The sequence below is a fragment of the Corvus hawaiiensis genome, chromosome 26, assembly GCF_020740725.1.
Source record: "Corvus hawaiiensis isolate bCorHaw1 chromosome 26, bCorHaw1.pri.cur, whole genome shotgun sequence".
Classification (NCBI taxonomy): domain Eukaryota; kingdom Metazoa; phylum Chordata; class Aves; order Passeriformes; family Corvidae; genus Corvus; species Corvus hawaiiensis.
In genome coordinates, this window is record NC_063238.1 from 7941894 (window position 1) to 7966118 (window position 24225).

The following is a 24225-nucleotide window of genomic DNA, read 5'->3' on the forward strand; positions in this document are numbered from 1 at the left end:
AAAAGATCTTTTCCAACCTAAACGACTCTACGATTTACCATTGCCAGGAGCGGTGACTGCCAGAGCCGAGCCCCTCTCCCCGGAGCCCATTCCCAATTCATACCCGCCAGGGACAGCAGGAGCCGGCGGGCTGTCCGGGCACAATGGCGTTGTCAGGGAAGGAAACCCCTTCCCCCAGCATGACTGGTGCGAGGTCAGGGAGGGAATCAAACAGCCCGAGCAGCAGCCTCAGGCACCCAGACACTCCCCGCTCGCGGCCGGGGCAGCGGGACGGGAATAGGCTCACTGGGGTACCGCCCGCCACCCGCTGCGAGAGAGCACCCAGCCGCTGCCAGAGGGAATCCCTGAGGATCGGGGTCCCGGCTGCTTCCCCTGCCCCTGGAGGCCGCTCCGACCCCGGCACAGCGCTGACGGCGAACAATGGCCCGCGGCCGTCCCCGGGCAGCTCCGGCCGCCACACGGGCGGGCTGCTCCGGGCCCGCCCCTCCGCTCGGCGGCCGCCGCTCCCCGCCCCTCCACGCCTCGGCCGCCCAAGTCCCTTGAACTTTCCCCGGGCGCTCGCAACAAGCGGCCCACGCCGGGCTGCCGCGGCCGCCACTGTCCACACAGCCCCTCGCCCCTCCCGCCAAGTTCCCCTCAAACACAGCCTGCCCTCGTTGCCTCCAAACCCCCTGCAAGCTGCCCGCCCGGGGATCCCCGGCACGGCGCCTGAGAAAAGCCCGCCGTCCCCGCTCCTCTCCCGTTCACACCTCGCACAGCTCCCACCGCCCACCCCCCCGCCCTCCCTCGCACGCCCACCCGCGCCCCCCGCCTCCCCGCCCGCGTTCTCTCTGCCCACCCCGCCCCGGTCCGCGAACGCCCACCCCCTGCCCCTTCCCCAGAGCCAGACCCGGGCAGAGCCCTCCGCTGCCGCCGGCTCCCATCCCTGGGGCCGCGCCGACCTCCGCGAGCTACTTCCCGCCGCCGGAGAGAAGCCCCTCCACAAAGGAGCGAGGCAGCAGGAGGCAGGGGACACACGCACGCCCGGCCGCTCCGTCCGGATGCGGTGAGCCCCCCGCCTCGCCTCCGGGGCCGCGTCAGTGCAGGAGGGAAGAAGCGGAGCAGCGGCGGCGGCTCTTCGGCTGCCACCATGGGCTGCTGCACGGGGCGCTGCACGCTGATCTTCCTCTGCTCGCTGCAGCTGGTGAGTGCCGGGGCACGCTTCGGCTTCGCGGGAGGTGGGCAGGGACGGGCGCTCTCACCCCCGCCCCGGCCACGGCCGCCGGGGGCGCGGAGCGGCGCTGACCCGGCCCCGGAGCTGTCCGCGCCCGCCGCCCCGACGGCGCACCCTCCCCGCGCCCCGGCCCGTAAGTTTCGCGGTGCGAAGTGGCGTGGGGGGAGAGCGGCCCCGTGGCTGGGGGACGGATAGGGTCGGCAACCCGGGGAGGGTGCCGCGGCGCCCCAGTCCGGGCGGCTGTCAGCGCTCCCTGCCTGAGGGAGAGCGGCTCCCCCGCCCTGATGTCGCTTCGAGACGGTGTCACTCCCCGGTGAGTGCCGGGCAAGGGCTTCCCCCGTCTGCTCAAAGTAGAGGACGAGGGGAAGAACGAGGCTGACGATGCCCTCGGTCGGTGCCCGCGGGGCGGCGGTGAGGCCGGACACTGCTGGGCGCTGCCGGTGCGGTGGGAAGATGCGGGGACCGGCATCGCCGCTTCTTTCTCTTTCTATTTTTCTTAACCCTTGTAAAAACGGCGTGTGCCGGCTCTCTCCCGTGACTTTTCTTGGGATTCCTTTCCTCTGATTAAGTATTCCTCAGCGTGCAGTTGAAACAACAGAACGGTGTCGCTTCTTTTCTTTGTTTAGTGGAGTTGGTATATTTATTTTAGAGAAGAGAGTTGTTGAGATAAATCACCGCCAAACAACAATAATCTTTCCTCTGGCTCATTAGCAGGATGATAAAATAATGCTTTCCCCTTAACGGTAGTCCCTGGTCCCAAGAGTGTTTTAAAAGATTTTTCTCTTTTCTAGTGACTCAGTGTCATCATTTTGCCACATGTTCTCTCTTAAAATGAGTGCTATTCCTAAAGTGTGTGTGTGTGTCTGTAAAAGAGAAAAGTGGGATGCATTTAGTTTTGGGGGGGGGAGGGGGGAGGTGTGTGTTTGTATTCGTAATCCTTTGCGATTTTTCTAGTTTTCTCTTACAGCACTTTGAAATGGCTTCTGTTTCAGAGGTAATACTCTAGAAGTAATTGTACATACTGCATTTATTTGAAGATCCCCTTTCATTTGCAAGGCTTTGTGCCAGGTTCTTAGCCTGTGTAAACTGGTGTGTCTCCATTGTTTCCAGTGTGAGCCTGGACCTTATTCAGATGTGCTTTAGAGTGATGGGCTTAGTGTGGTATAAGTAACTCAATGGCACAACCGTGCCAAAAACCAGAGGAGGCATATGATTTGTACTTGTAGTGTAAGGAAAGTGTTCTTTATACATTGCTGTTATTTTTTATTCCTTGTTTTGTATCAGTTTTGTGCTAAAGACTGCAGCAGAATTGCTCCTGATTTACATCATGCCATGTGGGAGGGGAAACAAACCCTATTCAAATATATCTCTTTTCCAGTTATGAGGATTATAATGACTGTATTTACTATTCTGTAGAATTACTGGGAGGCTATAAAAATTGAAGTAAAGTGTGAATGGCCAGCATAATCTGCAGAGAAATGCATAAAAAGTCTTTCAGGAAAAGAGTTGTGTTTTATAAAAGACCTATCAGATGATATAACGACTTTCAAAAAATACTTAAAGGCATAGTTTTTTCTGCTGTACTTACCTGCTTTATAGTGATGTTCCACTGTTACATCGACATCTTTTAGGTGCTGATAAATGTCTGTATGGCAAAATGCTGTAATTTTAATTTGTTTTCATTTAAAAATACAAGTCCTTCTTTATATTCAAGAAGTAATCTGGTAGATATTATGTCCTGGTTCTCACCAATTAATTTTTGTTAATTTTTTTGCAGTAGCCTGGAGGGGACATGGCTAGGATGTGGGGGCTATTCTGTACTACCTCACATCATTGCCAGGGGTGGAGGAAAAGGAGTCTGTTCAGGAGAATGGGCTCCTTCCGGTTGGGCTAGCGTGGCATCAGTGCCTAGCTAGAGAGAGCGGTGGGGTGGCCCCAGTTCCAAGCCAGAGGGAGCATGGCTGCATGGCTGTGGTCTGGTGGGGCTGGGATGAGTATTTTGCATGTGAATCTCCCTCTCTTTAGTACACTTTTGTTATTAATATTGTTGATGCTACTGTTCCTTTTCTTATCTCATTGCTGTTTCCAGTAAATTGTTCTTATCTCAACCCACGATCTTTGCCTTTTGTGCCTCTAATTCTCCTCTCCAGGCACCTGTAGGGGGAAGGGAGAAGGGAGAGAGGCAATGAGGAAGTGGCCGCATGGTTTGGAGAGTCTCAGTGGGAGAACTAAGTTGGAGAGTATCATTCCTAAACTACTACACGTGAACTTAAAGCTCAGATGCTTTCCATGATCTCAGTGGTGGCAGTGTTCAGTTTATATATGTAGAAGTTATCACCACAGGCAGTTTTGGACCTTTTTTGAATATTTAGATTAAATCTTGCAAAATCCAATCAAATCTTGCAAAATCCAATCACTTGTGCCAACTTGTAGAATTTCAGAAGTACTGATGATTTATATGACTTGAGGAAAAACTTTAGAAGGAAACAGATGGGCACATATTTTAAAAAAGTCGTTTATGTTAGTCATGTTCTGGTCATGTCAGAGAAGGGCCTGGGAACAGCTCAGGCTCAGTCTTCAGATTAACCTTTAGATATTACCTGAGAAAGAAATATCTTATTAAATACAGTTGGCAGCACCTTTTATAGCATGCATGTACTATGTAGATTCTCTTCTGTATAAGATGGGAGTAAAAGTAAAAAAGTCAAATCCCTGGAGACATGTTCATAAACAAGATTTGCTTCTTGTTCTAAAGAAGAGTGCATTGTTCAGTGTCCTCAGAACACAGTTTCCTGATTCTTTAAAACTTTTGTCTTCTGTAACTTTTGTCTTCTTTATCGCAGCAACATATAAACAAACAGCCTAGGCAAAAGTGAGGAGAAAAACAGTTGTTGCATTACTGTGAGTAAAATATCCTTTCTCTAGTGTTAACCCATTAAGTGCATTAACTGCAAGAAGATTTGTTTGTAATTTTCAGTGCTGTTTGTCAGTTATATTTTAATCCATGAAAGTGGAGGTTTTTGACTGACACCTTTTACTTTTTTGTAATAAACACATTTAAATGTTGAATTCAGTAATCCTAAGGACAGTCTGTAGTTAGTCTTCTATAATTTAATAATAACTTCATTTGTAAATGGAAATCCATATCATTATGTGTAATACAGAATTCTGGAAAAAAATCATTGAGATGGAAGTGTAGGTGGCACAAGTTCAGGAAAAGCTGCTAGTCACTTTCAGGGTTTCCTTGGACCCCTTCAGGTGGATTCTACTTCTGAAAACCAAGAAAATTTTGTGTAAGGAGAACTGTGTCTTGCCCCACCACCCCGCCTTGATCTTTCACTGTTTTGCTCTTCCTGACTGAAGCATTGTCATATGCCATTGCCAAAGGTGTCTGAGCAAAGAACACTGAAGTGTATGTGTATCTTTGTGTGCATAAATATGTCATTAAGATTATTAGGAGCTATGTACACATTGGGAAAATATATCATAAGCACATACGGATCCTTTGGATTACAGCCATAATTCTTACTGGTGCCACTAGAAGTCTGAGACATTGGCCTTATCTGTACTAGAAAATTAAACCAGCTGGCAGAGATTGTGCCTGTGCTATTGCAGACACCATGCCATAAAACACTGCAAGATGAAAATGTTTGGAAAAGAAAAGAAATTAAAAAAACATTAAATTCTGAAAGGGGTAAATTGACAATAAATTGTAGCAAGATGTAGCTGTGTGAATCCAATTGGTGTTAATAAATGTCACACAGGGAAACTTCATGCTGCTTTGAAAATATATTTCTGAGAAACTACCTTTGCAGGATAATGTTGTTTCAACATTTTCAATGAGTGGAAGTTTTTGGGACCTAGAAGTATACAGATAAATGAACATAAAGAACTCTAAATATGAAGATGGTGAATGAGATTTCAAAGTGGTGAAGGGACGGTTGTGGAAAGTGTGTGACTAAGACCCTTCATGGTTTTGACAGTCTCATTTTATGTGCTTATTCTTGGGCTCCTCTGCACTGTGTTCCTTCTGTAGGTCCTGATTTAGAAGTGTATGGTTTATCCAGTTATAGCTAGTGTAAAATAGGTTGTTCCCTATTTAACCTGTTACTTTCCAAATAATTAAAGTGTCAGCAGGCCACACTGGAAAATTATTCCAGTGGAAACACAACTTCTGTGTACTAAGTTTGACTAGTGATTGTTTGGGAAGTTCAGTTGATCATTTTAATAGCCTAATCCCTTACAATATTCAGAAGATTTATATTTATGATTACCATTATCATTAATTATATTGATGTATGTAAATCCTTACATTTGGAGATGGTACTGTATCCATTAGAATGTTTCATCATTTGTTACTGGACCTCATGGAATTTCAGAAGTTATGTGGGGAAGTGGTATGTGTATGTATCATGCATAGATTTTCATCTCATTTTTAAACACTTTATAGAGCTGGACACTCTATGACTTTGACTCTCGATGCTTGTATGTTAGAACTGACAAATACCGGTTATTCAGTTAACAGCTCAGGGATTCAAGGGAATTGATACATTTGAGAAAGTAAAATCTTTGAACCAGTAAATTGCTGAACTTTTTATGTTGATAAAAGAATCATCAGCCCATTGATCTGGGGATGAAGCATATGTCCACTGATAAAAGAGGAGGAAGTTGAGGGAGTACCTATTGTACTAGCAAGGATGGAGAAAGCTTGGGATTTTAGCCACAAACAATGCCCTGGTTGCAGGATATTGCACTTTCTGTTATAGCAGCTGAGGTGTGAATGGTGTTTTCCTCTGATAACTCGAATGACATCCCCAAAACATGTAACCATTGCTGGTGGCTGTACCTAAAAGGCTGATATGCTTGTGTTGTGGGTGTATAGTTGCATTTAACCTTAACATTGGAAATAATACACTGTATCCAGTAGAACTACTTGAGTTAAATACTCAAAATCCAAAACACATATGATATTATACACTTTTTAGGATCTTTCTCATCAGGGACAAGAGAGTAAAAACTAACACTGTTTTCCATTTTGTGTTTTTGTTTTATTTTTCAAAATTGTTGGGAGTTATCTGTTAGTAAAACACATATTCTGAGCTCGTCAGCACTGTAGGATTTAACCTCTCCATGCACCAGAAATTCAGCTTCAGAAGTGAAATCCCCTCCTGCTGAAACTGCATGTAAGACTTCTTTCTGTTCAGTGTTCCAAAGTTAGAGATTCAAAACTTGAGGAACCATGAACTTTCAGAGCCCTCTGAAATTTCTGAACTGGGTGAATTTCTGAAAGGAATCATGTAGCTCTTGCTTAGTTTTAGGCTCCATCCACCACAGAAGGCTATTTTTCTACAGTTCCTGGCTGCTCTATGGCTGATGGTTAATTGTCATATAAACATTTAATAAATACATTTATAGTGATGAAGGGAAGGAATTAAGATTTCAGTGATAATAAGGACAATTAATACACTGAAAATTGTGAATAATATAGCTGTTCTTCCTATCTATAAGATCAGTAAGCTTTGTAAATAGTTATTTTAAGAACATTCAGATATGCTGCTGATGTGCTTCTATTTCAAGATATGCTACATTCTACCTATACCCCATTCTTGGGACTAGGAAACAAATATTGTGGTTTGGAAAGTCATTGGAATTCAGGATAGTATTGTTGGATCTAAATAGAATTTGGGTAGGACTTGCAGAACTTGAACACCATAGGTTTATTTTTGGAGATCATTTGGGTTTGATTGCACTTGCAGTTGTTTAGGTGGTGTTTTAATCTTGCTAATTTTTTCAGGTTTGGAACTGAAATAAAAACTTTTAAGACTAGGTAATCTTAGCTCATGTTTTTCTGTATCTTACTTGCATCTTATAGGTGCAAAGGGACCCTTTTAGTTTTAGGGCCAATCTGGTAAATTGACAAATAAGTAATAAAATCACAGTTCCTTAATTTTTCAGGTAAAAGTGTTGCATTTTGGCCCCCTATGATATACAAATTAATTTTCACATAAATAAATGAATTTGATTGATTAGATGACCAAAGAGAGATTCTCACCAAGAGATAGTCTCACCAGTCATTGGCCCTGATATTGTACAAGAAAAGTGAGTGGAGGTTTTGTCCTTCACTTGATAAGAACTGGAGTAAATTAATGCATTCCATACTTGCTAAGATGATTACTTCTTGGATGTGCTCAGTGAAGTGGGGAGGCAAAGGACCCACGATGCAACACAGAGGAAATTCTGATTGAATACTAGAAGAAAAATCATAGATTATTGGATCATGTTTTTGAAAGAAGTTTTGGAAACTCCATCCTTGAATAAATTCAAATCGAGCTGAACATAGCTCTCAAAAACCTGATCTAATTGAAGTTTATTTGATGTCAAATTTGGCCCTGCTATGAATAAAGGTTTTACTGGATGAACTCTAGATACTCCTTGCAACTTAGGTTATCCTGTGCTTGTATGATCTTACCAGAGCATAAGGAATAAGGGTCTTCAATTTTTTATTAGGAGGGTATTTAAAATACACAGTAATTTGAGTTATTTTGAAATAATTAGTTTCTTAATTTGTTGTGTTTATAATGCAGTGGAAATAGGCTTGATATGGCAATAACAATTCTAGTATTCAGTTGTATCTCTTGGTGTCAAACTTTGGTGTTTAAGTAAATGAGAAATACCTGTGATGGCCTTGAGATTTATATTTCATAAATAACAGTGCTGTGATACAATGTAGTATATCAGATCTTTCAAACTCATTAATATTGATGCAAAATATATTTCATTCAGTCAGTCTTGTAATTAATTGCTAAGCAGTCATTTTGGGGCAAAACCCCTGTTATTTCTGTTTTTACAGGGAAATGAACTGGACAGTTTTTGGTTCTAGATGACTAATATAAAGGAGCAGTAATAAGTGACTGTGTGGTTCAGGAGACTGATAATATGTTACAGTCTTTTACCTCTACGTCACATTTTGAAATTCACTGCAGGTTAGATGAGGGCAAATGTCATTATGAAATGTTTATATCAAATGATACTGGTCTTGCTATAGCGTCGGTATAAAAATGTCATCTTAATAGAGAGATTGGTCCTAATTTCCACCTTTCATATTATACAAGAAGAGTGAAGATTGTTGAGCATGGTACTGTGAAGACCAAAGTGATGTTTTTGCCGAAGTTTCTTTCACGTCAGCTTGTCTGGGGTGCTAGCATGAATGTGCAATGAAGTTTGCACCACTGCCTTAGCTCATACTGGACATGATATCTTTGTAAGCTTTATAACTGACATTGAATAAAAATGACAAATAATGTTAATTGCATTGGTTTTGTGTAAATTTAGTCTTTTTCGTTGGTCAGAAAGAAGACCATTTATTACTGCTTTTTATTTGGTACAATTTGTATTGAAAATAAAATTCAGACAGTAGCAAAGGGAAAGTGTCTCACTTTGAATCTTGAAGCAGCTCGGTTTTGTCCAAGATGAAACAGTTTTCTCCATCTCTCATGAGCAGTTAATGCACACCTTCCTAAAGGGTGTGCCAGCAGGTTTTGGATCAGACACTCGTACGCTGAGTGAGACTTGCAATTCCTTGACACAGCTGTGCCAGCAGCACTATGACAGGTTTTACCGTGTCATGGGCTTTTTTTTCCTTCCATGTGTGACCAGTGAAATCTTTGTAGTCTTGCTATGGATCTGTGCCTTTGGCAGGTCTGTAAAGGACAGTGGTAAGTGGGATTATCACTGTACTCTGATCTCAGGAACATGCAGAGTACTTAAGACCCTGGTTATGAAATGGTAGTAAAAGATTTTATTTTAGACCTTTTGCTTTTTACTATACTTCCTTATCATCTTGTCTTTCTTCAAACACAGCCCTATCTTGCATGTAATCTCAACTCAGATGGATTTTTTAATGCTGTGGTGATTTGGGACTTGTTCTTACAAGTTGCTGAATGCCCTACAGCTCTCATTAAAGTTGCTGAAAGTCATTCTTTCACATATAGGCTCCTTATAATGGCAGGTTCAAGCAAAGGCAGCAGTGAACTTCTTCCACCTGGTGAATGCCAGTAGTACAGTAAAAGAAAAGGAAAAAGGAAAATTTTCTACTTAATACAACAGCCAGTTTTGGACAAATACCCCTTACAGAAATGAATGTTGTAAAGAAATAAAATTGAAAATTTTATGATATGCAGAAGGAAGATAATTGTAAACCAATTATTTATGTTGAGGATTAATCTTGAATAGTCACACTTGGTTCTTCCACAGGTCTCTCCAAAGGGGTTGATAGAAAGGTGGGTGTGGTTTGTTTTGTTTGTTTTGTTTTGTTGGTTTTTTTTGTTTGTTTGTTTGGTTTTGGGGTTTTTTTTTTTGTTTTGTTTAGTTTCATCAGTACAGAAGTTTTGGCTGAGAGTAGGTATAAATATATATAAAGGGTATATGCTTGGCAATGAGCCAAATGGAATTCCCTGAGGAGGGTTTTGACACACACCAAAGAAACTACAGATGTAGCAAAGTAGAGTAATACTTAAGAGATGAAGCATGAGCAGAAAGATCCTGAGATGCTTTTGTAGCTAAGGAGATTATGTGGGAGCATGGGATGAAAAGTATAGAAAGGTGCGTTTAGATGAATGTAAAAAAAGTGGGATGTGGAAGCCCTCTTCATCAGAGAGAAGAACGTTGCCTATGTGTGTGGGAGGCATTCCTCCCTAAGGTATCACTGAAAATAAGATCTTAAGAAAAAGATTTTTATTTATCTTTTCTAACGTACTGCTGCTGCTGCTAAGCTAGTTTCTCACTATTCTGTTGTAAAGTTACTGTGTTTGTGTCAGACCCTTTGAATAAAAAATGCCAGGGGAGCAAAATCTTATGATGATATTTTCTAGGGAGATTGGAATGACTGGCATGTTTCTCATCCAACTCTAGTTTTTGCCTGTGGTTGAGCCTTGAATACTCTGTGTTGTCCTGGGAATGCTGCAACTTCACTGCTCTGTTGGCAGTTCCTGGAATCTCCTGTGAGCAAAAGTGCTCCTGGAGCTTAGGAGCATGCAAGTGAAGCGTAGCACAAGGTACAGTGGAAATGAGTAGACATGTAAATACCTAGAAAACAAAAAAAACCTCCTGGTTAAGTGCAGCTTCTTAGATGGACTGAAAAGAGCTCATGTCTAAATGCATTTTGGAAAGAAAATTCTGTTAAAATGGAGTGCATAGAGAAACATTTTTCTGGGAGCTTAGTCTCCATGATCAACGAATAAAAAGTTGAAAGATTCTGAAGCTGGAAACTGTAGTGCATTATAATACAGGAATGACATCACAAGAATATATTGTTTTGCCTCTGCTGGCGAGCTGTTTATTTTTCCTGCTAAAAGCATGCTGTATATTTCTATTTCCGAGTAAGCAGGGTGTTTAATTTCTCTAATATGTGTTTGTTTCATGAGTTAAGTAGACATCACCAGGCCAAGTGTGTTTGTATTTTAACTGGAGCAGAAGCCTTGCTGCTCCTACTGATTGAATAATTTGCATCATAGAAACCTGAAAAGCCTCTCTGTCCTCTAATGCAGATGGAGCTACTCTTAATACTGAAGATAGATGGTCTTCGCTTGGAGATCCCCCAAGCAACTGAAGATTCTTTAATCAGACTATAGTCAGTGAGCTGTACATTTGTAAAATACCTGCTTTAGTGTACCTACCAACATGGGCATTTGGGAAGCCCAAAAAATGCCCAAATTTGGAAGACAATTTACCTCTGTTTCCAGTTCTTATGTTGGTTAGTCACAGATTTGTTCTCAGCCTCATCCTTCTGATAAGCCATTTCTGTTCACGGCAACAGGAAGCTCTTTGCTCGAATGCCTAGCTGTGAAATGATACACTATTTCCATTTTCATGTTGGTTTTTTTTTTTTTTTTCCTGGAGCCAGATGATTTACTCCCAACTCTCCTCCCAGTATTTCAGAACAACTTCTAAATTCTGATCTTCATCTGTTTATCATAGTAAGATTCAGACCCTGTTCCCCAACAGTCAAGACTGTTAAAATTCACTTGTGATTGTAAATAGGCCCTGTATGTTGTTCTTATCCGGGTGATTTGCAACTATACAGCGTAAGTTTTGTTTAGTTGTATAGTTGCTACAGTTATTTGTAGTTCCTCACACGATGTTGGTTGCACAGTATTATGAAAAGGTCTGATTAGTTCAGAAAAGAAGGAAATATGAACAAGTGATAACAGATAGATGAGCTAGTAGTGTTATTTACTGTAATGCAGTTATTAGAGCACGTGCAGTGGGAGTGTTAGGATGGACTGAAAAAATGCTTCCAAGCCTGGATTTACAGTGAAAAATTAGACATATGAATGGCAGTAGCCTACGTCCAAACTTCATTCACATGTCAGAAATTAGTTTAAGTACATTGAAATATATTAGATGCCATGAATGGCTTTAAGTTGTATATTACTAATGTATAATTTAGTCATAGTGGTTTGGTGAAAGCCAAAGCTGACTGAGTTGTGCCAGAAGTAACCACAAAGTGCCAAAGTTTATTTAAATTGGATTAAATTATGATGCCCATCATTTCTCTGTTTTGTTTCATGAGTTAGACATCATGAAGATAAGTGTGTTTACATTTTAATTGTAACCAGTTACATTTGTTAATCTGTACAACTGTAATCAGTTGAATGCACTGATGACTCTTTCAAAGTGTAGCCTGTGCAGCCGAGATGTGCTGCCTTGCTCAGCGGTAGTGCAGGGTGTGAAGCAGCCTCACCAGCATGATGCTGACACCCATCACGTAGGTACATGAACCTTATTGCTTGTTCTGTTGTGGGACGGGTACTAAATCTGTATCCACCCTGATCTGCTGAAATTTTCTATACACCCTGCATTTTTAAAAGAAGTGTAATGCATGATGGTTGGAGAGCAATACTGCCTATAACCTCTTCTGGTCACATTTAACAAGCCTGGATCATCTAGGGGTGGGGAGAAGGTGATGTCAAATAATTTCATTGACATTTTTGTATCCATGAAAGGTTCCGAGTTTCAGTGTTTAAGTCAGTATGTGATACTTACTTGCACTGAAAGCTGAGGGGCTGTTTCTGCAGTGCCTTGTGGCCAAAAGAGTGTCCCGGTTAACCCGAGATCTCACAGAGCAACTGAGATTCTGGTGTATTCATTATAGATTTATTAATTTAATTATTTATTATTTATCTTTACTTGTATTTGGTTCTCTTGGCCTATCTGACCGTGAAATTCTTGGCCCCATGAATTTCTTAGTTTTCTCTGAGATTTCTAGGCTGGACTATACTTGGTCCACATGCCAGTCATGCTGGAGGGCTCCAGTACTGCAGGGGTTTCACTGTGTTTATTCATCTGTTGAGCAGCTGAAGTAAATAATGCCCCCAGTTCAGGGCTGGTTTTGCCCTTTTAGAGATCATTTGAAGCACACTGCAGCTGAGGTTGGCTCTGGATTAGGATGCGTAACTGAGGTACAGCCTGCCTCGAGCATTTACAGACCAAAACAGGTAATGGAGTCAGAAAAAGAAATGTGCAAATGTTTTGCTTTACGCTCTACAGAAAGTCTCTGGAGTCGTAGTTCAGGCTGGTTTTATGCTTCACGTTTCTGCACACAGTTACAATAATTCCCTTTTTTATATTGGCCACATGTGACCATGAGAATCTTAGCACTTCAATGGGCAAGTTCACTGTATTTGGGTGAGCTCATAATTTGGAGAACACATTTCTTTTTAATTGTGTACCATTTGCAAAGTGATTTAGAGGAGCTAAAATATATTGCAAAGACAAAAATCTTTCTGTTTCAGGAGGCATGTACTAAGTATGGATTCTCCTCTGGAAAGATTATTTTCAGGAGCTGACAAATTTGAGTTGATCCCTACACAATTATCTTTCCTGCATAATGAGACTTGCAAATACCTACATCTGCACTGACTGCATGCTTCTTTGGGGATTCCCCATTGTATTGTTACCTCTGGCCACAGGCACTTGGGGAAAACAAGAGTCAGTCTCTTAAGGACATTCTGGAGAACAGGAAAAAAAGCAAGTATCCCCTAAATACTGGAACTGACCATCTGTATACAGGGAAGGGACAGTTTTAAGTCAGGGAGGAGTTTTGTTTCTGCTGATAGAAGCACTGTTCAATTTATACTAAAAGGACCATGAGTTCATGGTTTTCTTATTATGGTACTTTGTCAACTCATTTGCTCAATCCAATTTTTGGTGACTGGAATTGGCTAAAAGATTACAGGATATTCATTGCAATAGGAAGAAGAAATCCAAATCTCCTGGGCGGCAAACCTTAATTGTTGCATTTTCTCTGAGTGGTGAATGCACATTGAATCCCAGCTATCTATGCAGAAAAGTAATTTCCAAGGCAGCCCATTCACATTCAGTTTTTTTCCACTAAAAGTGAAGCAATAAATTATGCTGGTGTTTAAGGGGTAATCTCTGTGACTTTAAAGAACATAAACTATCAGAGGCACACCAGTCTGACTGTGCTAAATGCTGAGCACCTCCTTTATCCGAGTGAGTAACCTCATCTCCCACAGAGAACAGCAGGAGCTACAGATACTGGCATCCTCACTCAGTGGCGTCACTACTCAGAGGGATCGAGCTGTAACTGAGGCAGCTGTGCTACTGGCTGGGCTTGGTAAGTGCAGGCACTATTAGAGGGTGCCATTAGATGAAGTCACTGAAGCATTAGGAAGCCTGCAGAAATGAGTACCCTCTTCCAATCTGAAAAGTGTTGTGGTTGAGAATATACCCATTGGACATCCTCAAGGGAAGATTTCTTTCACACATACTGGCTCTATCAGTGTTACCAGCCAGCACTTCACCAGCATGAGACTTAGCCTTGTAACATTTCACGGATCCCTACATCATGCTGAGTAGCGCTGGTCATCTATTATTAATATGCTCACATTTTTTGCTAGACTAAAAGTATATTATTTTCTTATTAAATCTTCCATTACTTTAAGATGCTTTTAAGGTCTGTTCTGCTCTCATTCTATTAGTTGGGAACAAAAGCTTTTCAAATGTCAGAAGTTAATATATACCGATATCTGAAAAAGCAAGAAAATACAACAGATTTTGAGGCAATTTTCTTATATAATGACATCTTAAAGTTTCATACATTGTTTTTATAAAATATTTCCCTTTTTTCTATGTGAGGGCATATTCACACACAATTCCAGTTTTGCATTAGAAATACTGGCTGCATGACAATGTGAGACTTTCTCCTATAATGGTTATTATTTGGCATGCATAAAGAATTTAAAGAACTCTTAAGTTGGAGAAGTAGTATTGTGTTTGCTTACACAAGATGATGAAGGCAGTCACATGTTTATTCTGCTTGGAGATGGCCAGAGGGAAGCCAGTGTGCACCTAGGAACTGTGAAATTAGTTAGCATGGTGTGGTGCCTTGGTTAATGAACCTGTAGAGAGTATCATAGCTTAGGCACAGTACAGTGCTAGTGCATCCCAAAGGCTCCTGGACAGAAACTGGTCTGTACCTGGATGAGCTGGAGCATAGTCAAAGCAGTCTGGCCTGCTCTGAAAAGATACATATGCCAACTAGTATAAAAAGAGGGGAGTTATCAAAATGTGTGGGCACACATTCTTTGAAATGCTTAGGCTGTTGTGAAAACAGACACTGGGAGAGCTGATGGGGTCCACCAGTTACTGCTTTATTGGATTCTGGCTTACTGCTTTGATGGGAACCTGACTTGTTCATCCCAGTCAGCTTTATGTCTTGTGTTGATTATTCTTGGGCAGCAGAATGGAATGGGCCGTGTTAATTCATAATGCTGTTGCAATGAGGTTTGAGGATGAGGTGAAAGGTAAGCATGAAGCAGAGAAGTACACCAAGAGAACCTCAGTGCTGCATTAATAAACTGCTGCTGATGGCCAGGGTCTTCTGGAATGGTTTTGCCTTTGCTCCCCCATGACTAAGGCTCAGAACAGGGGCAGATTCTCAGAACTGGGTTGGAAATTGCATCATAGTTTCTAGAGTGCCCCTGTAAATCTCTTGCTATTTTGATTTCTGGAGTTCTGTTTCCTAAAACTGTACAAAGTAGCTAGTGTAGAATAAACTCTCCCCTAATTATTTAGCTGATGTAGGCCTAATTTAAAGTGCACCGTTTTAATTCTGTTAATTTCCAGATTAATTTTTACCTTACATAAAGGTAATAATAATCCTAACACAGCCACTGAATCTTACCAATAAGCCCTCCTGCTTAGTTAATCTATTTATTTCTATCCTCCTTGAAAGTTATTTTTAATGTTTAAGGAACTTTGAAATATTTCTCACAGCTGTTCCCAAAAGTGAGTTTGTAGCCTTTTACTGCCATTGATGCTAGTAGACCTTGCTTGAGGCTGTAGAGAAGTTGGGACAAAGCCAGGGAAAAAACTCAGGCTCATGTCTTAAGCACAAGATAACTATTCATGTTTTATAAGCCTTTCTTGTCTGATGTTTTCGTATTCTCAGAAAGGATGGCCCGGAAATTGAAGTGTTAATGCTTTTTCATAGCACAAATACAGATTTTTCCTTGGGAAATTTTGGACGTGTCATGCTGGTCTGTTTACGAGCAGCAAGGTGCGTGGTGATGGTACAAATGAGGTCAGTATCCCTTGCATTTTCTGTTATTAGATCATTCGAAACTCACTTTCTCTAGCCTCTGTAAGTTAACATCAGTGGAGGCTTGGTCATTTATACTTGCTGAATATCAGTTTTAAAAGATAACAACTGAATACCTGATGTTAAGTGTTCTTCATATATTTGAAAAAATTGCTTTGATATTAAATGTATATTTAAAAATATTTCTTACCTTCGTGTTTCAATAAAATGCTTTGTAGAGTTTGAGATTATAATGGTGTTACTGATAGTTTCTCATACCATCGCCATGTCTTCTTTAGGGGTTTTCTGTCTGTATCCACTCTGTCTTCATTCATCCTTGTCCTATTTTGGAAAGTGTAAAGGTCCTCAGAGTTTTTAGCAGAAGCCTATTGTTAGAGGGAAGACTCAGATAGTCTGTAACTTCTGACCTTTCCAGAACATATTTTTATATCTCCTTTGAAGGAACACGGAGGGATGATGATAAGGAAGTTGAAAATATGGCCAGCATACACACAGGTATGTTCAGGAAATAATATTGTAGTATTGAAGGAAAAAAAGCCCCAAAAATGATGGGATCCAAAACCTGCTGGAAATCAGTGAAACATGTTCACACTAATTTCAGGTTTTGTATTCAGCCATGCACAGTTTTCTTCTATGCTTTTTTTTGTGTTTTTCTTTCTTTTTTTTTTTTTTCCCCAGATGATTAACTGTGCTTTATTAGAGTTGATGCAAGAGGCAAAATTTAGGCTTCCCCCACTGTGGTTTATTGAAAATATTAATCATAACATTGCATTAACAGAATTCTTCACATTTAGCACTTTTACTTGGCAGGGCAGAAACTTTATTGTGCCTGGAATTGTTGTCTAAAGACCTTTCCAGAGGTGTCAGGAGAGACACATTACTTTTGCTTTTGTTCACCTTTCAGAAGAGTTGTGAGCAAAACCTGTAACTCAGGGCTGGAAGCATTGCATTCCACAGCATCATGCTAAAATACTGGTGGAAGGTAAGAAAATATAATAAATGGTCACCTTTCTGATAATGTAAGACAAGATTCTTGAATTACATATAATTTAAGTTCTTATCTTGAGGAGTGGTAAGAACAGGGGCAGTGGGAATATAACAAAATCACAGAATTGTTTGGGTTGGAAGGGACCTCTGGAGAACATCTTGTCCAACCATCTGCCAAGGCAGGGTCACCTAGGACAGGTTACACAGGAATGCATCCAGGTGGGTTTTGAAACCCTTCAGAGAGGGAGACTCCATGACCTCCCTGGGCAGCCTGTATCAACAAGAAAGGCAGACCCTTGTTTTAAAGATATTTTCAGATACAGGTGCACTTTTTCATTTATGCAGGTGAAGAAAGCCTTGGCTTAGTTGTATTCCCTTCGAAAAATAAGAGAAGTATTCTTACTGAATTTTGTGGGAAAAGAGTTATGAATCTGGTCTGAATGGTGCATATATTCCCCATTCTCTCTCACTGAGGAATTATTTTTGCATGCAAAGTATATGTACTATATGGGTTAAACACTGCTCCATCTTTACTTTCCTATGAAAACAATAAATTTCCCAGGGATTAGGGATCTTTTTACAGGGGTGTTTGATTAAGAATATGCTGTTTGTACGGTTGATTTTGTCTGGAGGCAGATGATCTCTTGTGGCTGCTTTTGACCCTGATTTCAGAAATGGCTGAAAGGAAAAGTGCACAGGCTGAATTAAAACCCACAAAGGACTTGAAACATACGTCAGATCTAAAGATCATGTAACAAAACTTTCTAGTGATACATATTGCTTAGGGTTTCTCTAATTTGCGGGCTGCAGTCTTAACACTGTTGGCATAACTTCATTACAGGAGCCTTTTGGTTTAGATGTGACATAGGTCAACAGGATTTTCTTTCTTCCTGTAGGCTGTTATGACACCTCTTTAAATGTATAAACTAAGCTAAGACAGCTCTCATCTATCCACTGATGCTGCCCTGTCCCTATCAGGGGCTTTGCCATCCTAGAACAGATAGCTGTGGGGTTAAAGTTTTCATGTGAGCTAACAGAAGTACAGGGTGGTTATGGCACAATTTTGTGATATAAACTGGATAGTACCTGCTTATGCAAAAGTGAGAAACGTATTCAACTGCTATCAATTCTAACATACGAATGGGAAAGCTGTCTGTGCTACTGTTGCATGCAGAGTTTTGAGGCAGCTCTTTTTCCTTTAAAAATAGTGAGTTAAATGGTATTGAAGAGTGAGAATCTCATTAATGGCAAGCAGAAAATTGTGCACAACATTTGAACACTGATTATCAGAAAGACCATTTGTTAATTATGAATTGGGCCAAATATATTTGTTTTATGCATGTATTTTGTTGCTTTAAAAAGTAGTTGTTAAGGGTTCTAATAATGACAGAAAATAAACAGCTAAAAGATGGGAAGGAGGGCAATGGCAGGAGAAAAGAATACGTCTGCTTTTGCATGTGAGGATCTTGCTTCTGTTGCTGTATCGTTCCAACCTTACTCTTTTCAAGTATCATCTGACCTCTGATAAACATATTGATCCCTGGGGTACTCCTTGTTGCTCAGATTCTAAATGAAACAAATAAGCCTGCTGGGGTCATCTTCTCTGCTTCTTTGATCTGGAGAGCTTGTAGTTTCTCACAAACTTGATAAAAGGCCCATTTCCCCCAAATATCTGCTAGTGACTTAGAAATGCATTTTCTCAGTCTTGGATTTTATGATAGTTTTCTTCCATATACATGTTCTTCTGTAGCTATTTACTGGATGTACAAGGATTACCATGCCTTTGACTGCCCAAAGCCAGTTACTGAGTGGATATTTTTCATATTGAATCATATTTAATCGCATTTCATATTGAATCATTCCAGTCAACATGAGTCTGTGAAAGGCAGGTGCTGCTGACCAACCTGATCTTCTTCTATGACAAGGTGACCCAGTCACCAGACCCCATCACCTAGTGGATGAAGGAAAGGCTGTGGATGCTTTTTACCTGGAGTTTAATAAAGCTTTTGACACCCTTTCCCACAGCATTCTCCTAGAGAGACTGACTGCTTGTGGCTTGGACATACGCATTTTTTACTGGGTAAAAGACTAGATGGCCAGGCCCAGGGAGTGGTGGTGTATGGAGTTAAATCCAGCTGGCAGCCAGTCACAAGTGGTGTTGCCCAGGGCCTGACTTGTTTAATATCTTTATCGACTGGGTGAGGTGATCGAGGGCACCCTCAGTGAGCTTGCAGATGACACCAAGTTTGGCAGGAGTGTTGATCTGCTGGAGGGCAAGAAGGCTCTGCAGAGGGATCTGGACAGGCTGGATTGATAGGCTGTGGCAAATTTTATGAGCTTCAACAAGGTGGCAAGGTCCAGTCCTGTCCTTGGGTCACAACAACCCCATCCAGCGCTACAGACTGGGGGCAGAGTGGCTGGAAGGCTGCTCAGTGGAAAAGGACCTGGGGTAATTGGTCAACAACCGGTTGAACATGAGCCAGTGTGTGCCCAGGTGGCCAAGAAGGCCAATGGCATCCTGGCTTGGATCAGAAATAGTGTGGCCAGCGGGACCAGGGTAGTGATTTTCCCCCTGTACTCATCACTGCTGAGGCAACATCTCAAATGCTGTGTCCAGTTACGGGCCCCTTACTACAAGAAGGACATTGAGGTGCTGGAGTGTGTCCAGAGAAGGGCAACAGAGCTGCTGGAGGGTCTGGAGCACAAATCATATGAGGAGCGGCTGAGGGAGCCGGGGCTGTTTAGCCTGGGAAGAGGAGGCTCAGGGGGGACCTTATCACTCTCTCACAACTACTCGAAAGAAGGCTGTAGTGAGGTGGGGGTCAGTCTCCCAACAAGTAATATTTAGAAAAAATGTCTTCGCTGAATGGGGATTGTCAAGCATTGGAACAGGCTGCCCAGGGAAGTGGTTGAGTCACCATACCTGAAGGTATTTAAAAGACATATAGATGTGGCACATAGGGACATGGTTTAGTGGTGGCCTTGGCAGTTTTAGGTTGGTGGTTGGACTTGATGATCTTAAAGAACTTTTCCAGCCTAAATGATTTTATGATTCTATAAGAACTCAAGTTAGAGGAACCATCAAGACTGAAGCAAGCCATACTGAGGCCTCGGGGCAGTATCAGTGTGTCTTTGTTTATAAAAAAAATCTGGTTTTTGGAATCTTGTCTTTCTACTGCTTAAGTTTCCTTACAGCTAGAAAATATGTCCCAGTGCCTTATGCAGACATGGATTTACTTGGGAATGGTAGGGTAAGTATCCTCTGCTCTCATAAAAAGTTTTTGGATTCATGACATGGAGATGCTGCTCATTCACACTGCTGCTAGATCCAGTCCTAGTGCATTTTCGTTCTCTTTCGCTTCAATGTAAGATAATTATTTCCAGTTCCTAATGTCTGTATTTGGTATGTATATCAGGATTTTGGTAGCAGGGAGACCACAAGGGTGGCCATTTCAGTGAGAAGCTGCCAGAAGCTTCCCCTATGCCTTATAGAGCTGATTCTAGCTGGCTCCAAGACGGATCTGCCACTGGCCAAGGCTGTGTCAATCAGCAACAGTTGTAATGCCTCTGTAGTAACATATTTAAGAAGGGGGAAAAAGTTATTGTGCAGAAGTAATTGCATCCAGGAGTGAGGATATGTGAGAGTAAAAGCTTTGCTTCTCATTATCCTACTCTGATTTGACTTGTAGTAAATTCAATTAATTTCACTAAGTCTGTTTTTCCCATGGCTGTAATTGGTGAGTGAACAATGGAGTGGTTAATGTGGATATTACTAGTGGAAAAGCCCACATATTTGGAGAAAAAAAAAGTGATTTGAGTGGCAGTTTAGACTTTAATTAATCTTCAGTGTCATGCATATTTTTTCTTTGTCTTCACCTTAGGCTGCTAAATAAATATTTTTGAAACCACACAATTAATAGTGAATGTCTTCTCTTGGTGGCTTAGTGAATATCTGCTAGGAAATCCTCGCAGAACTATGTTCAAAAGTAATTTTCAGGAGAGAGATCTTCCCCTTGGCTGGAATTTAGCTGGGAATATTGCTGATAATATACTATACTGTCATGGGGGGCAAACATGCTAAGACTTAGATCTGCCGTAAATTCCTAAAGGAAAGTCTTGGCACTTAGCATTTCCACAGTTTTTTTTTTCTCCTAATGCCTCATCCTAATTTTTGAGGAGTCACACAGTTTATTCAGTTTGAAAACCATATTGTATCCAAAGCTTGGAAATATGCTGGAGGCTCTAGGATTTTTTTTCTGCGCAGTGAGCATAGCATTTTGGTATTGCCTTCTACTTGTTGGTATTCTTCTAATGCTCAAAACTTACTGGAGTTTCAAAATATGTTTCCAGTAAGGGTGTAGTTTCAATTATTGTCATTATTTCTTTGTTTCCAGGGTGTGTTCTGTTCTTTACAAACAAGTAGAAAAGTCCAGCATCTTGTTAATGACCTTAAGATCAGCATCCACTCCCTGTGGGCCTACAAAATAGTGATGCCATTTCAAGGACTGTCACAAGCACCAGGTTAAATATACTTGGAACTATGGTTCTTTGGGATCAAAGGTTCATACATGATTCTGTTGCTTTTCTGGCTGTTGAAAAAATGACTGTGAAGTGGTTAAAGTAATAAATGAGTGCATGTGCTCTTCTTTATCATCCCAGTAATTTAGATTATTCCATTCAGTCAGTGGAGTTCAAAGAGCCTAGTTTCAGATGACTGGCAACTTACTACGTAAATCTTAATCTCTTAGTTTGAACAGCATCTGGCACCGAGAGGCTGGAACACTGAGGCACATCCATATAAAATTCGTAATGTTTTCCACCTTCTGTAGATGGGAGTCTATGAACTATATAAGCATATAAGGTATACAAAATAATGGTAGGTTCTGTGTCAGCAAAGATTAGGTGTAACAATCAAATTTTATAGATTAAGTCGTGGAGTGCCACCATTAATACATTGCTTTAAAAAGAAACTGCGCTGTTTGTTACCTATTTCTAGCTATAAAATAAAATGTGTTCTCTGTGAGAGCTCAGTATTGACACTGAGTATTAATACAGTAAAAAGTTCAATGTTCAGACAGATGTTTCACAGCTAGAAAAGCAGCAGGATTTTTGGGAGCTACTGATAACAGATCTCTCAATATTTGTCTTTTTAATCTTCTCTTTAATATAAACTAAAACTATTGATGCTGTTGTCACACAGAGTGGAATATTACATATTCTTCTAATACATAATGGTATTGTTTTACTTGAAAAAATCAGGACTAGAAAAGAAACAAAAGGAAAGGTTGGGTTTTTTTAATAGGCAAACCCCCCTTCAGTAGGAAATTTTTCACAGAGAGCATTACCTTTATTCAGAAATACTGCTGTGGTGCCTCTCTGAGAGTTGACACCTGTTGATGTTATTTTCAGTCTTCTCTGTGGATGTCTGCATTAAGGTGACATCTTTTCTCTGTTAACACATGATATGAATCTTTAGTCTTAATGCATAATGACAGGTACAGTACAGGTGAAGAGCACCTAAGAGAAGGAAGACAAAGCTGCACAAAAATTTCCAAGAAGCATAAAGCAGCACTGTCAGATTTGTTTTGTTTGAATTATATGCAGACTATTTTAAACTGAAAAGTCAATTTTTCACCTAATTTTAATTTATTCACAAATTTTTAATTTATTCAAACATCTGTCTGTGATACAACCATTATTACAGAGAAGCTTGAGCCATGCCTGTAAAAAATATGAGCACATATACACGTGCAACAAGAAAATAGAAGTACTTTGGAAGAATGTCACTAAAGCTAAATAAATTAGTGTGTATTGTGTATGTGTGTGTTTGTGTGCAAACACAGTTTTTGGTTGCTTCCTGCTGCCTACCTCCATGTGTGGTTGACTCGTGGGAAGGAATTAATCCTTGAGAAGTTGTTCAATCAGTCCAGAAGAGCAATGGCATGAGGAATTTGAGGGTCTGAACTTGTAGAAAGCCCACCTATTTTGTTTTTAAATTATCCTAACAGTTAATGGACTTTCATGGAATAGTTTTATTACTGTTGAATCAATGTTTTTTGGATAAAAAGTCTTCCTCTGAAAGAAATGTAAGTTTCAGCTGTCACTGGATTGGTTGCTTTTAATTCTGAGTAGATTCAGCATTTGAAATAGGTGTATTGGGAAAAGATTCCTGTACTGAAAAGCAAACTAGTATTTTCTTTTATTTTTTCTAGATTGACAAGCACAAAATTAAAGAGATTCATATAGCTGACATTAAATGTATTCAAGAGTGTATCTAAGACTGGGCTCTAGCCTATCAGTAATTGTGCCTTACCAATTTTATGTGGGCTTTTTTTTTAAAGTATAAACCCCTATTTTAACTGAAAGGGATTGATAAGTAAATTGTGGGTGTGACATAAAGGACAAGTAGAGAAACCACTTCATACTTAATGTATCAATCTTATCATAAATTGTCTGGAGACTAGCGACTGCAGGAAAATTACACTAGGCAGAAAAACAGCTGGAAACTGCATTTTCAAATTTATAGATGGAAATAAAAAATAAGTAATTGTTGGAATTCTGTGTTGTGTTATATATACTCACATAGTCTTCCTCTTCTTTCTGGAAAGGAATTAATTTATAAGTGTATGAAAAAGGACACTTTCTTTATGTTTGAGCTCATAAACAATTTTTCATACACCACTTATTTCTTAATGTTTTCCTTAGGACTTGCAAATATTTATTTTTAAGAGGTTTCATAGATTATTCGCTCCTATATGTGGCTCTCATTCTTTCTGTCTCCTATTAAATGTAATGTGAAGGTCAGACTCTCAGGTTGCAGCAACAGCAAGGGGATGTATTTGAGTGTTGGATGTAGTTTCTTTTTGATGTGAATGTGATTTGCTAGGTTTCATACATCCCATAAAATAACTCATTACAGCTACATGCTGAAACAGATAGCTTTTCTTCCTTCCATAAACCTTTGACTTGACTGTTCTCTCCACTGCCTTTCACTAAACAGAAAATTTGTGCTAACTCTTGCCCAATAGATGTTCAGAAGGCATGTTTAAATGTGGCAGAAAACCGTAAAAGTATTTTCAGGGATCAGTTGGCTGCAGGTGCTGTCTGTGCTGAGATGGAAATGATTTATCTGAAGTTTTGTTCCTTCTGGGGTCAGGACCAGTAATTATTTCGTCATGGGGCAAGTGCCTGTACCTACTAGTAAGGTACAGATTTGAGATATGTGATGACAGTAGCTTCCCTCTTATCATAAAATCTATCCTGACCAAACCTTCCTGAGCCTTTTTTGCCCTCACCTTGCCAGGTAGTCCAGTGTTTCCCCATTATTTAAAAAAATTTTTTGTTGTTGTTTTTAAATCAAAGGACTGTATCTCCTTTCTGAAGAGGCTTGAAAATGGAGAGT

The 24225-nt window shown here is 40.7% G+C and overlaps 1 protein-coding gene across 3 annotated transcripts in view; it reads left to right on the plus strand.

Moving 5' to 3' along the window:
- The first annotated feature begins 855 nt into the window (after window positions 1-855).
- The window catches only part of NKAIN3 (sodium/potassium transporting ATPase interacting 3), a 344090-nt gene continuing 320720 nt past the window's right edge, over window positions 856-24225 (plus strand). For 2 of the 3 annotated variants that reach the window (XM_048286893.1, XM_048286889.1), the window contains exon 1: window positions 856-1183. In XM_048286893.1, coding sequence (XP_048142850.1) covers window positions 1130-1183 — 54 coding nt within the window. In that variant the 5' untranslated portion in view covers window positions 856-1129. The remainder of the gene's footprint in view (window positions 1184-24225) is intronic. The other variant, XM_048286892.1, reaches the window with a different exon arrangement.